Here is a 14,163-nt window from a genome sequence, read left to right as displayed (position 1 = left end):
CCTCATTCCAACAGCTGGATGGAAAGCTTGAGCTCGTGAACCCAAGGAAAAAAAAATCCCCCCTCACAAAGACATTATCATGAAAGCCAATCCAGTCTCTAGCCTTACAAATTAAAAAGAAAACACCCGCAGATTAGAATTTACTGTAACTCAGCATAAAACTGAATTTCACAGCAGCAGAGGGAAGGAAGAGCCCCAGTCACGCTGCCTTGGGAAGCAGAACCCTGTTTGTGTGCAAAAGCTGGGAACTTGATGTTCTCACTACAGACTAAAAGCAATAAAAACAGCTTTCTGAGCCATTAATTTCTGCACAGCTGATTTCTACTAAACAATGCTCATTATTGAAAGAATTATTAAAAAAAACCATGGGGCTGTTCCAGAAGAGAAGGCTGGCACTCATATCTATACTGAGCTAACAGTGACATCAGCATTACTACTGCTTTCATCTCTATGGCTACTAAATGTCAAAAATTTTCTCTGTCTTTCAAGAGCCTGTGATTCCACACAAGATGAAGTGACTTCACAGCTGTAAGATACGATGACTCCAAGGCCTATCCAGCACCCACTCTCTTGCTGCCCGAGACAATGATCACAACAAGCTCTCCAGTGACAGAAGTCAAACTCTTCATGATTTTCCTACAGCTGAAACTTAACATCTTCAGGATCTGAAACTTCAAGCATTGTGAAAACCTCCATCTTCAGATCTCCCACGCAACTCAGTGAAGGCTGCACATACGTACATACCTGTCCTGCTGAAGTCCACACTTACAAATAGGTTTTCGTGTTGAGGCAGCACATTTGCAGGGTGGGATGGAGGTGGAAGATGAAGAGATTATGTGTCACCACATCAATAGCCACAAAAAAAATCACACGGAAACTGAACAGCTGGCCTGGATGGTTATTACTGTTTGCCAGAAGACACCCATGTAAAGTGAATTTCATCTACTTTAATTACAGAAGGTAATGCATATACACCACAGTAGAGGAGACTGCCTTAACGCACCATATAAATATGTGGTAAACTATTTGAAGTAAAATATATTTTCAAAATATTCCTTAGTATTTTGTCATTCACCCGGAAATCAACGAATATGACAGCAGACGAGCTACTGTACATGCTTCTGAAGCAAATATCTAAGCATTATTTTATCCTAACAAGTTCTAAGGAGCTTCTATCAGCTACAGTGAATATTTGTTGGTCTTCTCCACTTTCTTTATCACAACCTTTATATTAATGAATTGAGAAATGTTTTTATCAATGAAGAAATTAAATTCAGTAATCTCATTTTTTCCTTATTATTTGCAGGAAAAAAAGAATATGTGAAAGTGAAACTGTTATAAAAATAACAAATATTAGAGGTGTGAAGTTCCATAACTATAGAAACTGACTTTCAAGAAAGGGGTCAAGAATAGAGTACAATATTTAAGAACTACTGATTCTGGCTACTTCAATAACTGATATAAACATATATGAGTTCATGACTGCATTAATCACTCAATCTTTAGGATCTTCCCATACTCACTCATAATGGCTAAGCAGCTTTGTTTTAATTGTGTCTTATCAGAAAGCTGGTGCTGAAGCACATCTCTCTGTAGGAAGATTTTTATTTCTGAAGTTAGCATCAACTTCCATTTGCGCACCACCCTTAAGTGAGTTCTGACTGCGGCAAGCGAGTGACCAATTGGCACTCCATCTATCTATTCAGACACAGTACAGCTGACAACTAGCACAACTATCTTCCTCTGGTTTCAAAAAGCCAAGAAGTGAGTTACTGCAGTAGGCTCCCTTCCTCTAGAAGACAATATAACCCAAACTCAGTGTTATCTCAGAACAACAAGGCAATGTTTCTGTAACACTCACTCACAGGATGATGAGAATGGAAATAATCCCCAAACTTCTGAGAGCATTAGAGCCGTTCACACCAACTGTTTAGACTTCCATCTCTAGCTGATGTTGAGACAAGACACTGGTACTTACAACCTCAGTTTATCAGGAAATAAAAATAAAACTTAAGACAAACAATTATGGTAATTAGGAGAAGGAAGAATTAAAAAAAAAAAAGAAAAAACCCACAAGTCTACAGAAACTGTTTTTTAAGCTTACCTGTGCTTGCTCTGTGGAGCTGCTACTGAGCTCATCTCCAGATTCTGAATCCTGGTGAATTTTTTCTGAGCCTTCTCCTGCTGAATCACAAGATTGTTCATGCAAAAAGCTGGTCTTCTCTATTTCCAAGAACTCTGGACATGGGAAATGACCCATGGAGATGGTTCGAAACTGATTGGAAATCTTGGGAGACTGCAACTCATTAAGTTTTCCATTGTTCTGAGTAAGGTCCAGACTCAAACCAAGAGTTTGACCAGGGCTATTGTTTGGTCCCAGATTTTGATTGGCATCTCGAACTAAGCAAGACACTTGAACTGGAGAAGATTTCCCAAAACTAGAAAGCTCTGGTGACTTATTCACATTTTCTGTCGACCTCTGTAATCCATGTGTCAACTTTAAAGCATTATTTGGCAGCACGCCTGCCTGCTTAACAGGTGGCATCAGTGCTTTCCGTGGTATTTCTTTCACATACTGTGCCGGCACGTAGAAGGGTTTGGAATTTTCATCCCTTTTCACTTGCCACCAATCGTCATTAGTCTTCTTCACTAAGATGTATTTCTCCCCCTGTTTAATCACAATTTTCTTGTCCTTGGCCTCATATTCATAGTCATACTCCACTTCAATGTACAACTGTCCTGGAAGGATCTTTGCACTCCTATCAGCCATCTCCACCCGAAGAAATTTCACCTCTTCCGGCAAACACTTAGCCACATTCTGCTTCGGAAGTGTTAGTTTCCTGTTAATAATCAGAGCTGTAGGACAAAAAGAAAATGATGTCTGTATAAAGAAGTAATTGCCCAAGAGCACTTCAGAGGAAAATAATGTCAAAAATAATGCTGCAAACTCCACTTGTGTCAACCTCAGTCAAATAAATTAATTAAGGACTTTCAGATACTCTTCACAGCAATAAAACAAAGCGAACACAACACCAGAATCACTGATTTAAGTCCCATATTCTCACAAGCCTCTTGCTATCAAGTTCCCCACTAAGCCTGCTGTTGCTACAACTAAGCAATGTTAATTACCATTGAGGGCTTGGTGGGAGGACTAGTCTGAGTCTCTCTTGCTTACATACAGGCTTAATTTCTTAAGAAACTGTGCCATTATTCTGGTTTTAATCAAAATATTTAAAAGGAGAAGATTAGGATTTGTTTACTTTGAGTTATCCTTCAGTTCAACAGTTGCTTTAAAGCACTGAGAATTCCTTACAAAATCCTTCATTCTTCCTCCAGTGCTGCATCCCAGCTCAGCACAGGCTGGCTATCCTGGACCCATGCATTGTACAGCCCCTGCCGACCTGCGCCCAGATGCAAGAGCTTGGGAGCTGTGCAATCTGCAAGCTTTATGCCTAATGCATCTGGCCAGGCATTAGGACTTCTGAGTTGCTTCTAGAAATTGCTAGCAAAATACAACATTAAAAGTATTTTAAGTTTCCAAGATACTTTGGCTTTAGTGGTTTAAATTCCACTTGTTTACTTTGCTCTTAAAAGACCTTTTAGCAATATTTACATCATATAAAACCCGATATGCACCTGATAAGTGTTAAAATTAGAAGAATACATTGGAAACAACAATAATTAGACAGGATGATGAATCAAAACCAAAAAAGGATAATCTATAAAACAGTATTATACAGAATCATAGAAACCTTTAACGGTCCCCTCCACCTCAAACAATTCTATCACTCTTTAAAGGCCATCTGGCCCAACTCCTCTGCAACAAGCAGGGACATCCACAGCCATATCTGGGTGCTCACAGCCCTGTCCAGCCTGGCCTTCAGTGTCTCTAAGGCTTGGGCTTCCACCACATCTCTGGGCAACATGTTCCAGTGCCTCACTACCCTTATTGCTATTGTTAAAAAAAAAGACAACTTCTCCCTTATATCCAATCTAAATATCCCCTCTTTTAGTTTGAAGCCATTTTCCCTTGTTCTATCACAGCAGACCCTGCTTAAGTGTCCCCTCCTTTCTTACAGCCCCCCTTTACACACTGACAGGCTGCTCTCAGGTCTCCCTGGAGCCTTCTCTTCCCCAGCTCGCACAGCCCCAGCTCTCCCAGGCCGTCCTTGCAGGGAAGGTGTTCCGTCCCTTGGGTCATTTTTGTGGCCCTTCCCTGGATGCACTCTAACAGGTCCATGTCTCTCCTGCACTGAGGACTCCACACCTGGACACAGTGCTCCAGGAGAGGTCTCAAAACAAGAATATATGAAAACGTAGCATTCAGACTTACAGCACCTAATACCCTAGCCAACTACCACTGTACCCATATTCATGAGTTAGTTTCTCCTCTACTTAATCACCTAACATCACAACTGGTGAGTCGGTAAGCACCAGTCTTAGCAACTTACAATAAAAACAGCTTAATAAAGGAATAAGGAAAATACAATTTCTTAACCTTGAAAAAAAAAATCAGAACTGATAAGAGTGAGATCTCTAACATTCAAATAGCATACAGAAGAATCCATGTAACAAGCTGCTGTATTAACCTCGAAGACTAACAAATAAGTAAAAAAAAAAACTTTCATGAATGACAAAAACAGAGATTTGCTGCTCTGCAAGTTGAGACTTCACAATGAGATCGTCAGTGTTTACCCTGCAACTCAGTGGAACTAATGCAATTCCATGCAGGCACACAGATGCAGACCATAATAGGGACTAAGTGCAGAAACAACAACAAAGGAGACTTGTGCCGAGAGCTGAAGCAAAAACCCCTAACAGTTCTGCAGTTTTCCTTCCACCATTTTGGAAGCTGATCCTTGAAGATAATATATTTCCCACTTAACTCTGTTGAAGACAACACCTGAAAGTTCAACTATGAAGCTTAGAAACAACCACCTTGTTTAAATCATGTCTTTCTTTCTCCCATAGACCGCTTCTACACCCAGGACACATTTCCTACAGGTAGCCTTAAAGCCACAGTTGTTTACAAGACTCTAAATGGAGTCACAAGATCAGGCTTACAATTTATTAAAGGACTTGGCAGAAAGAAAGATGGTGCCACATGCAAACAAAGCTGGCAACAAGAGGAACACAAAGAGTAGAAAATAATGCTCAGATTGTCTGGGCTGGATTTCTTACCCCCCCCCCCCCCTTATTATTCTCTCCCCCATAAAACAGCACCCTGACATTTGCAGCATTAGAGGCTGTTTACAGTCTCAGCACAAAACAACCAGCCCACCTGCCGTTCAGCACAAGCAGGTATTTTTAAGCGCAGCTCTGCATCTGCTCCAGCAGCAGGTAAACGTGCCCACACTGCAGCCTTCCCCACTCCCATACAAAATGTTATTTTCTTCCTTGTAACTAAATCCGACTCCTCCCAACACTTCCCCAGAGCAGATACCAATCCCTCTCACAGCTTCAAGGTCACAGACCAGAAAAACATAAGCGACTCTGAGTTACAGGCTACCACGGAGGTATGCCGCCTTGGAAATGAAAATTTAAGCAGACAACCCACTCGCGCTGCCTTTCCTTCTTCCATACAGAAGTAAAACAAAAGAACGCATAGCCATGGCTTCCCACAGGGCTACCATGTGCTTAAAAGCTTGACGTTTTCATTCTCTTGACTATTTAATGTAACTATTTAGTGAAAATGCATGCTAAATATCTTTTCACTATAGATATGCTCAAAATAAGTTTTATTTTATGCTTTAAAAAGTTAACAGGATTTTAAGAAATAGAAGTTAAATAAGATACAATAGCTACGAAAACAGTTTTGTAACCTCAGCCCTTTCCCCCTAAGAGAAAAGGGGCATTTTTTTTTTTCTTTCAGCCAAGCTGCAAAATTATGAAGTCAATAGTAAATATTTGGTAACATTGAACGTGATCAAAAAGAAACCAGTTGCGTTCTGTGGCAGGCCAGAACACTAAGACAGTTGTATAAACAGATCACATCATCAGGATCAAGCAAGGCTCTGCTCCTCCGCCTCCACAGAGCAAAACACCAATGGCACAGGTGGGAAACCTTCCTCACTGTTCAGCTAACATTAACACTTTAGGTTTGCAGCCAACTATCGGCGTGGCCCCTGCAGCCCAGGGGTCAGCAGCCAGGCTGTCCTCCCACAGGCTCAGTGCCAAGCGGCAGCGGGCACGCAGTAACTGGGACACGAGTGCACAGTAACGCCATTGGGGCCTGTGACTTTGGTGCTACAAATCAACAACTGCAGTCACACAGCAGGTCAGGCCTTGTAGCCCCTTTGTGCTTTCTGTTTTACTATTACTGGTAAGGCTGGATGACACTCAGTTTGGAAACGAAGGTTAAGAAACCCTAACTGGAGAATGATGGACACAAAATAGTGATTTACTTCCACAGAGGACATCTGCAACCTTTAATACCTTAAATGAAGTCTTCATTCAATCCTCAACAGGATTGAAAAGGGGGCCCATGTGAACCTAACGAGGTTCAACAAGGGCAAGAGCAAGGTGCTATATCTGGGATTGCTCTAACCCAGGTATGCGTGCAGACTGGGAGAAGAACTCACTGAGAGCAGCCTTGTGAAGGACTTGGGGGCTTGGGTGGATGAAAAGCTGGACATGAGCCAGCAGTGTGTGCTTGCTGCCCAGAATGCCCACTGCACCCGGGGCTGCATCAAAAGATGCAGGGCAAGGGAGGGGTCTGTTCCCCTCCACTCTGCACTTATGAGGCCCCATCTGCAGAACTGTGTCCAGGTTTGGGGCCCTCAGCACAAGAAAGACATGGAGCTGTTGGAGTGGGTCCAGAGGAGGGCCGCAAAGATGATCAGAGGGCTGTAGCACCTCTCCTAGGAAGAGAGGCTGAGGGAGTCGGGCTTGTTCAGCTTGGAGAAGGCTCCACAGAAACCTCACTGTGGTCTTCCAGCACCTGAAGAGAACTTATATTCAGGAAGGAAATCAACATTTATGATAGTGACAAGACACAAGGGAAAGGCTTTAAACTAAAAGAGGGGAGATCTAGATTAGATGTTAGGAGGAAATTCTTTACTCAAAAAGAAGTGAGGCCCTTGCACAGGCTGCCCAGAGAAGCTGTGGGTGCCCCATGCCTGGAGGTGCTCAAGGCCAGGTTGGATGGGGCCCTGGGCAGCCTGAGCTGCTGGGGAGGCAGCCCTGCCCATGGCAGGGGGATGGAACTGATGGTCTTTAAGGTCCCTTCCAGCCCAAGCCATTCTATGATTCTAAGAATGTCTCCTTAACAGATTAATAACAATGAATGAACCCCTGTGACAACAAAAACACGGGAAAATGTTTTCATGAATACCAAAAAAAAGGATTCAGACCACATTTTTAGAAGTGAAACCCAAATGGTCCAGGGTGACTAATTTAAGGTGGGCCACGTGTCCACGAGGAAACACACTCACACAGAACACGTTTGCTGTAACACACACACACACACCCCAGCTGCCTACCAGCACAGAGACCGGCACCAACCCAGCCCCAGCCATGCTGACAGAGGCACTGGGTCAGGGATCTCCCACTCGATCCCCTGGCACAGAGCTTCCAGGCTCCGCTTCCGATGGGACCAGCTCCCAGTGGAACCGTTCCCAGCCCTTACTCAGCAAAGGCCACACAGGGCCCAGCAGCCACTGTTTGCTAAGGTCAGCCCCACCCTGCCCGCTGCCCACACCCCTCCAACACCTCCTCGGGGTGGGAGCTACGTGCAAAGCTCAGCAGTCCTCCATGCCAGCCTCAGCCTAGCTTTGTTACTAATACAAAATTCTATTTGCACACTTCCAAACAAACTGGGATCTTTTCTAATCAAACCTGAATAACTGCAACAGCAGCTTCAGCCCTTCTTGGAGTGGTTTGCTTTAGGTATCTTCCCACTTCAGCAGCTGGCCTTTCTAGTGCAACTGAAACCCTACAGCATCACCCAGTGAAAGCACCCAGCCCTCGCTGATCCCAAAGCACATGTGAATAAGAAGAGAAAGAAGTGTGGCCCATGAATAAGAGCCTATATAATCATACTATATACACACCGTATTAGCTATGGTCACTACCTATTCCAGCATTATCTCATAAATCAATAGGAAATAAAAATCAGGAGGTACACAACAGGAGTTCCCCACCTCCCCTCAATTTGTCATCCACAGTATTTTCTTCTGATCTCCTATAACCAGGTAATTAAGAAAAAAAGTCTTTGGGATTTATCTCTTTTTTGTTTACATTCTGACTGAGGAAAAAAAATCCCTTACTCGCCATGGCTCAGAAATTATTTACTTAATAATACAAACAGATCTCAGTTATTAAATGCAGAGCGCTGAGGATCTCAGATCTCTCCTGTGACCTTGGTCCCATGTCCTACAAAGGAGCAGCAGTTGCCTTGTGCAGTCTTTTTTCCATTTTCAGCATCAAACTTCACCCGCTACTGACAGGGAGCCTTCTGTGGTGCTGCTACAGAAATAAACTCAATTACCAGCGCTAAATCGGGATAATTTCTTATTGGTTCGGGCCGACAGCTCGCCAGGTTCCACGAGCGCTCCCCCAGGGGCAGCGTTCTCAGCAGCTCAGTGCATACACACGGCCCCTGCTCAGCAGCACAGCAGCAGCGTGTCGGGCCGCCCCTCCTGCCCAGCACACCTCCACCTCGCGCCGCGGCTGCCCTCGCCGAGCCGGTGCCTGGACGCCCGTAGGCACCGCGTGTGCGTGCAGCAGTTGTACGGAAATAGGTGCAAAGATGCAAACGCGAGCAACAAATCAGACAGAACAGGCGAGTTAGGAGCTTTTAAAAGCAAGCTTAATCCCTGTTTGCTCGGGTTAGCAATCCACTGCTACTGCAACGTAAAGTGGCTTCCCGGAGCTCGGACTTCCTTAAAAATTAAAGGCTTAATCAGTAACCACGCAGCGCTGCTCGCTGCTCCCTGACTCACGGCGGCCGGTGCCCGGCCAGCGACTGTCAGCGCACCTCGCGGAGCCGCTCCGCGCCGCTCCCGTCCCGCGGAGCTCACCCCCGGCCCCGCTCCCCCCTACGAACAGCCCCGCAACCCCGCCGGCGCCGCCCGAGTTATTGAAAGGCAGCCACAGCCCCGAAGCGGAGGGGGCGGGCGGGGGGCGCGGCGGCGGCTCCAGAGGCGCTGCCCGGGGCCCCTTTGTTCGCGGCGCGGCCGCGCAGGTGAGGCGGTTGCATAAGGCGCTCGGCCCGGGCCGCCCCCGGCGCCGCGCAGCCCCCGGCAGAGCCCAGGTGCGCGGCCGCCCCGAGCCCGCCCCGCCCGGGGGATGGCGGCGGGGGCCGGGGAGGGGGCGCGGCCGCGTGCTCGGCCCGCCTCAGAGGAGCCGCCCGCAGTGCCGCCGGCGCCGCGCTGCCCCCCGCCCCACTCACGGTCCGAGAGGCGCGGCCTCGCGGCCCCTCACCTGCCCCGGCGGCGCGGGCCCCGCTGCGGTGGCTGTGGTGGTGGCGGTGGCGGCCGCGCGCCCTGCCCTCCCCGCCGCTCGCGGCGCGACCCCTGCGTCGAGTGTCAGCTCCCGGGCACGGCGGCGTCACCCCGCGTCACGTGCCGGGGGCGGGGCCGGAGCGGAGGTAGGGGCGGAGCTCCCCCCCTCCGCGCGCGAGGCCGCCGTTCGGCCGGGCCCGGGAGCGCCGCAGGTGGCGGGGCTGGGGCTGGGGCCGAAGAGGCCGTCTGAGCTGGGGGAGCCGCGGTGCTGCCGGGTAAGCGGCGGTGCCCCGCGGGGTCACGGTCGTTTCCTGGTCCGACAGCAACGTGAATTAGCTGAGCCCTCTCCGTCGGTTATAGCGAGGACAGATGGAACACGGAATCCTTATCCCTTCCTCAAAGCGAGTGGGGACCCAAGTGCCGGTGAACAAGTGAAGAAATCGCGACACTTGAACAGCTTGACCAAAAATAAATAACAAACAACAGGCAAATTCACTTCTTCAGAGTTATGAGGACATCCCTTACTATAGCAGACAAAACTGCCAAACATCCCGGCTGGGAGCATCTATGTGACCTTCACAGCGTTGTCAAGCTGTCGGCAATCTTATCTTTCTCCTCAAAAGAAATAGTGCCTGCTCCTCGTGGTGGCAAAGGGAACCTTGGGAGCACGAACTGAATGAGCGGTGGTGTCCGGCTGAGCCTGCGGGCTGCCTGAAGCAATGCCCGCAGGGGTGTGTGCTCTCTGCACTCTGCTAACGCGATCAGGACTAACGCTGGCCTCGTGTTGAGTATTTTAGCACGTGGAGTAAGGAAGGAGGTGGTAAAATCCACAAAAAGTGGGAAAAAAGGGGTATGAAAGGGAAGGAAAAGGAGAAAAGTGGCATAAATACCTACAAATGAACGTGTGGCCAGGTTGTGTACAAAATAACATTTCTAATAATGATACTTCCTTGGTATTTTGTATCTGGTGATGTGTGATGACATGCTGGATGAGTGGCAAGCAGGACAAATACCTCAAAGCTCTGCTTCTGTGTATCTTGGCCTGAACACTTGTGTCTGTGTCCCCTTGACATAAGAACTTGGAGCCCTCTGTAGAACACCCTCACTGAATTCTGTGGGGCCCATTGATGCAGTAAGCCTGAAACCTCTGTCACACCTCCTTGTTCAAGCTCATTACTGAGCTCAGAAAAGCAGCAGACTGGTGTCTCTGTAGTAAAGGAAACATTTTTTAAATATAGATGTTCACTATTTACCCTTAAAAGGACAAAAAAAAAAAAAAAAAAAAACCACCTTTTCCATTCAGAGTATGATAGAATCATAGAATATCCTGAGTCGGAGGGAGCACACAAGGATCATTGACTCCAGCTCCTAGCTCCACACAGGACCACCCAAAAATCCAACCATTTGGGCCTCAATTTGTGTAAACATGTATGTGAAAAAGACGCAGAGTAATTCAGGATGCTGTGTTCAGCTGGATGTTTTTGTCCAATAGGATTCTGCTCGCATGCCCAGTTTTGTGGTAGAAAATAATATACTTCAGGCACTAGGGTGTTTCTAAGCAAGCTGACTACGTTTTACCTATTGACATGCCTGAGGTATGCATAAAAGCATCTAAAAAATCAGTCACAGTAACCACACTGTAATTAGCCTTTCTTACTGCCAAAGCTGCACCAGAATGCTGCAGGATATGGCATTAGTGATTCACTACGAGGCACTCTTCCCTCTGAGTCAGCGTTGAACCACTGGTCCCACACCATGTCAACGTGCATAATAGAGCTGAAGGTGCCAGAAGATATGTAATTCTGAGTCCCTGCCCAAGTGCAGTCATGAAAGATTCCACCCCACAACACTGCACACAAACTGTCCAGCTCAACTTCCAGTTTTAGTGTGTTACGTATCCTGCCTGTGAAGGATTTCTCTATAAATTTGCTGGAATAAGAAGAGCTGGAGGTCATAACCTGTTCCCACTGCGACTCATCTTTCCCAAAGACATATGCAAGTGTGGGCTGGCTGTCGCACTGACACCTCGGGGAGGGCTGTTTGTACACGCTAGGTGACAAGATCCTGTATATGTAGTGACCTCATGAACTTCAGATTGAAAGAACTGCCAAATACAATTGTTCTATGTACTGTGGCAGAAACTCCAGGGCTATTATTTATAGCTTTTGCATTTGAAATGTTTTTATATCATAACTTGCACATAAAACATCCATTTCTGCAGCTGTAAACCAATTCCTTATGCAAAGCCAGCATGCGGTCAGTGTCTGTCTGTCCTGCTGCCCTATATCTCTCAATACCACCGTCCAAATGTAACTGTTTGCCAAAAGGGAGTTGTCTCAAAGGCAGTTAGTTAAGCTCCTGGAAGTTCTGTGAAAATGGATGGCCATGTAGAAGGGCAGGAGCAGACGCCTAAGAAACTGACATTATTAATGCCACAGTCATGGAGAAAAAGGTTGACCCAATACTTTCAATCAGTAATAAAACACAAATCCACAGAAAAAAAAAGAAAAAAGAGTGTCATAGTTCTGAAAATCCAGTCTTGGAAAAACCATTTTTTGCTGTTTGAATTAGACATGGAAAGAATACTTATTCTCCTTAGGTTGAGAGTTCTGAAATAGCAGGGCCTTTAGTATGAGAGTCTGAGTCTACTAAATTCGAAGGGCAAAATCTCAATATTTTTCTTGTCTGAGTCTTCTCATTCCACTCTCTGTAAGTTCAGCTGCCCATTCTTTTGGGCATGACTCAGTTGCAGTAATTCTGGATGAACGTTGTGTTTTAATTCATTTGAAATGCATATCTGAGACGGGATGCTGCCATGCTGCTGCTCACGGTGCCTGAACTGCTGTTAAGTAACCAACAGAAATGTGCTGCCTAAAATGTGATCAGTCTTAAATCTGGGTTGTTTATTCATTGTTTGCCCTCCCCCTCACCAAACAGCCTAATCTCATTATGAACTACGTTGATTCCTTCTTTCGGAAGTGCACAAAGCTTTCTCACAACTACAGGCAGGTACTACAAATATCCACGTTACTCTTTCTGCTTTCTCCTCGGATTTTCAATTCATTTTTCCACCATTCTGTGTTTGGAACTGTAACCTCAATGGCAGTATGCAGAAGAGAAATCATTCTGAATTTAGATTTTTAAAAAATCTACTTAAATAAGCAACCAGTTCTAATATAGATGGAATGATGGATTTTTTTTTTTTTTTGCTTCCAATACTACTTACAAATTTGTTTTATAAAATAGTTCAGCTTGCTTCTTATAAAATACATCACCTGGGGCATCTCCTGTCTACTCTGCTCCTACTCTCTTTCTGACAGCTTCTACTCTCTCACCTCTAGCTAAAAATACTTCTACCACCTACACACGTCCATACAATCAATCTCCCCTTTCTGTTCCCTCTAACAACTACAAAAGCACTTTTAACAATGTGCAGATGCTGTGGGTTTTTTGCACGAACTTGTCAATTTACTCCCATCTCCTGCCTCAGCTCGTGGATGAGCCATCTTTATTTATATAACTGTATTATAGGGAAAATCAATTGAAAAGGGAATAAAGAAAGTCAGAAATATAGGAAAAGAAGGCAGATTTCTCAGAAGTTCAGCAAAGAAAGAACTTCTTTTGCTGTTACACTGCAGAGGAATGTTCTTTGCCTTAAGGAGGAGCTTCTATTCGCAGTTCAGAGAAAGTAATTTCTTCTACTGTGAAAATGTAGGGAGAAACGTGTAAGATTCTTCTGTCTTTCCAGGATATTTTTAAAAAATAATGTTAGAATAGACTGTGGGCTTCACGTGCTTCCTCTGCTCATCTGCCACGGGGTCATTGTGTGGTGTTTAATCTGGTGGAAGCTGTGACAAAAATTCCAGTATGACCACTGTTTGTATTAGCAGTCTATCAACTATCCGATTATCAGCATTACTAACAAACAAAGTAGCATTTGTTCTGGTCAAAAGGACCACTTATGTCTGCTCCTGCCATGAGCAGGCTCAGTGGTTACCTGTGACCTAACATTGTTTGTTGCTTTTATCTACTTGGGCATCTAGTGCCAAGGTATCACTTCTATGCTGAGCATGAAAATGCATCTCCAAGTCACAGCCTGGAATTAAAAATGAGGAAAGGAACCAAATCCTTCTCTGGTACACTCTTGAGAGCAAGCAGTGGGTGAAGAAGTGCATTTCTTCCTGCTGCCTTTGCTCAAGCACAGAAATACAAAGCTAGGACTTAGCCAGGCACAACCATTGTGTCCTGGTCTCACAGTGGCCTGAACTAACAGAAAGATAATACAAAAGGCACAGGCAATCCTTTAATAACATCTCTTTCCTGAGATAAAACCGTAATGAAAGGTAGTGACTGTGGTACTCAACAACGATCATTCTTGCAATTCAGAGTCTAAAACTGTGTCAGTGCTGGTAAGCAGACAGGGCCACCTGCAGTGTTGTTAACATGGTCCTTGTCATGGCTTTGGGACGTGGTTTTGGCCAGGTGTGATCTGGAAATGAGGAGGTGCTTTCTAACCAAAATTAGAAATAAGAACTGAACTAGGCTGTAGGAGCAAGCATAAAAAATACATAATACATATGTTTTTCATATTCAGCATGGTGTCTTGAAACGGGTGAGTCATGCTCTCTGTCTTTTAGGAGGCACTAACCATTTACATGCTCTCATATTTAACTGAACACAACAAAGGTGAAGAGGGATTTTGATTCCTCTATGTAAATAT

At 45.5% G+C, this 14,163-nt stretch overlaps 1 protein-coding gene across 11 annotated transcripts in view; it reads right to left on the bottom strand.

Annotated features, from left to right (window-relative positions):
• The window catches only part of ARHGAP12 (Rho GTPase activating protein 12), a 72,923-nt gene extending 63,343 nt beyond the window's left edge, over positions 1–9,580 (bottom strand). For 9 of the 11 annotated variants that reach the window (XM_021386188.1, XM_021386191.1, XM_021386192.1 and 6 more), the window contains exons 1-2: positions 9,424–9,580; positions 2,105–2,856 (exon numbers count right to left, since the gene is read on the bottom strand). In XM_021386188.1, the coding sequence (XP_021241863.1) occupies positions 2,105–2,770 (666 nt within the window). In that variant the 5' untranslated portion in view covers positions 2,771–2,856; positions 9,424–9,580. Of the gene's footprint in view, positions 1–2,104; positions 2,857–5,281; positions 5,794–8,977; positions 9,011–9,423 lie in introns of those variants that run through there. The other 2 variants (XM_021386189.1, XM_021386190.1) reach the window with 2 other exon arrangements.

The sequence above is a fragment of the Numida meleagris genome, chromosome 2 (assembly GCF_002078875.1).
Source record: "Numida meleagris isolate 19003 breed g44 Domestic line chromosome 2, NumMel1.0, whole genome shotgun sequence".
NCBI classification, from domain to species: domain Eukaryota; kingdom Metazoa; phylum Chordata; class Aves; order Galliformes; family Numididae; genus Numida; species Numida meleagris.
This window is presented reverse-complemented; position numbering and strand designations above follow the sequence as displayed.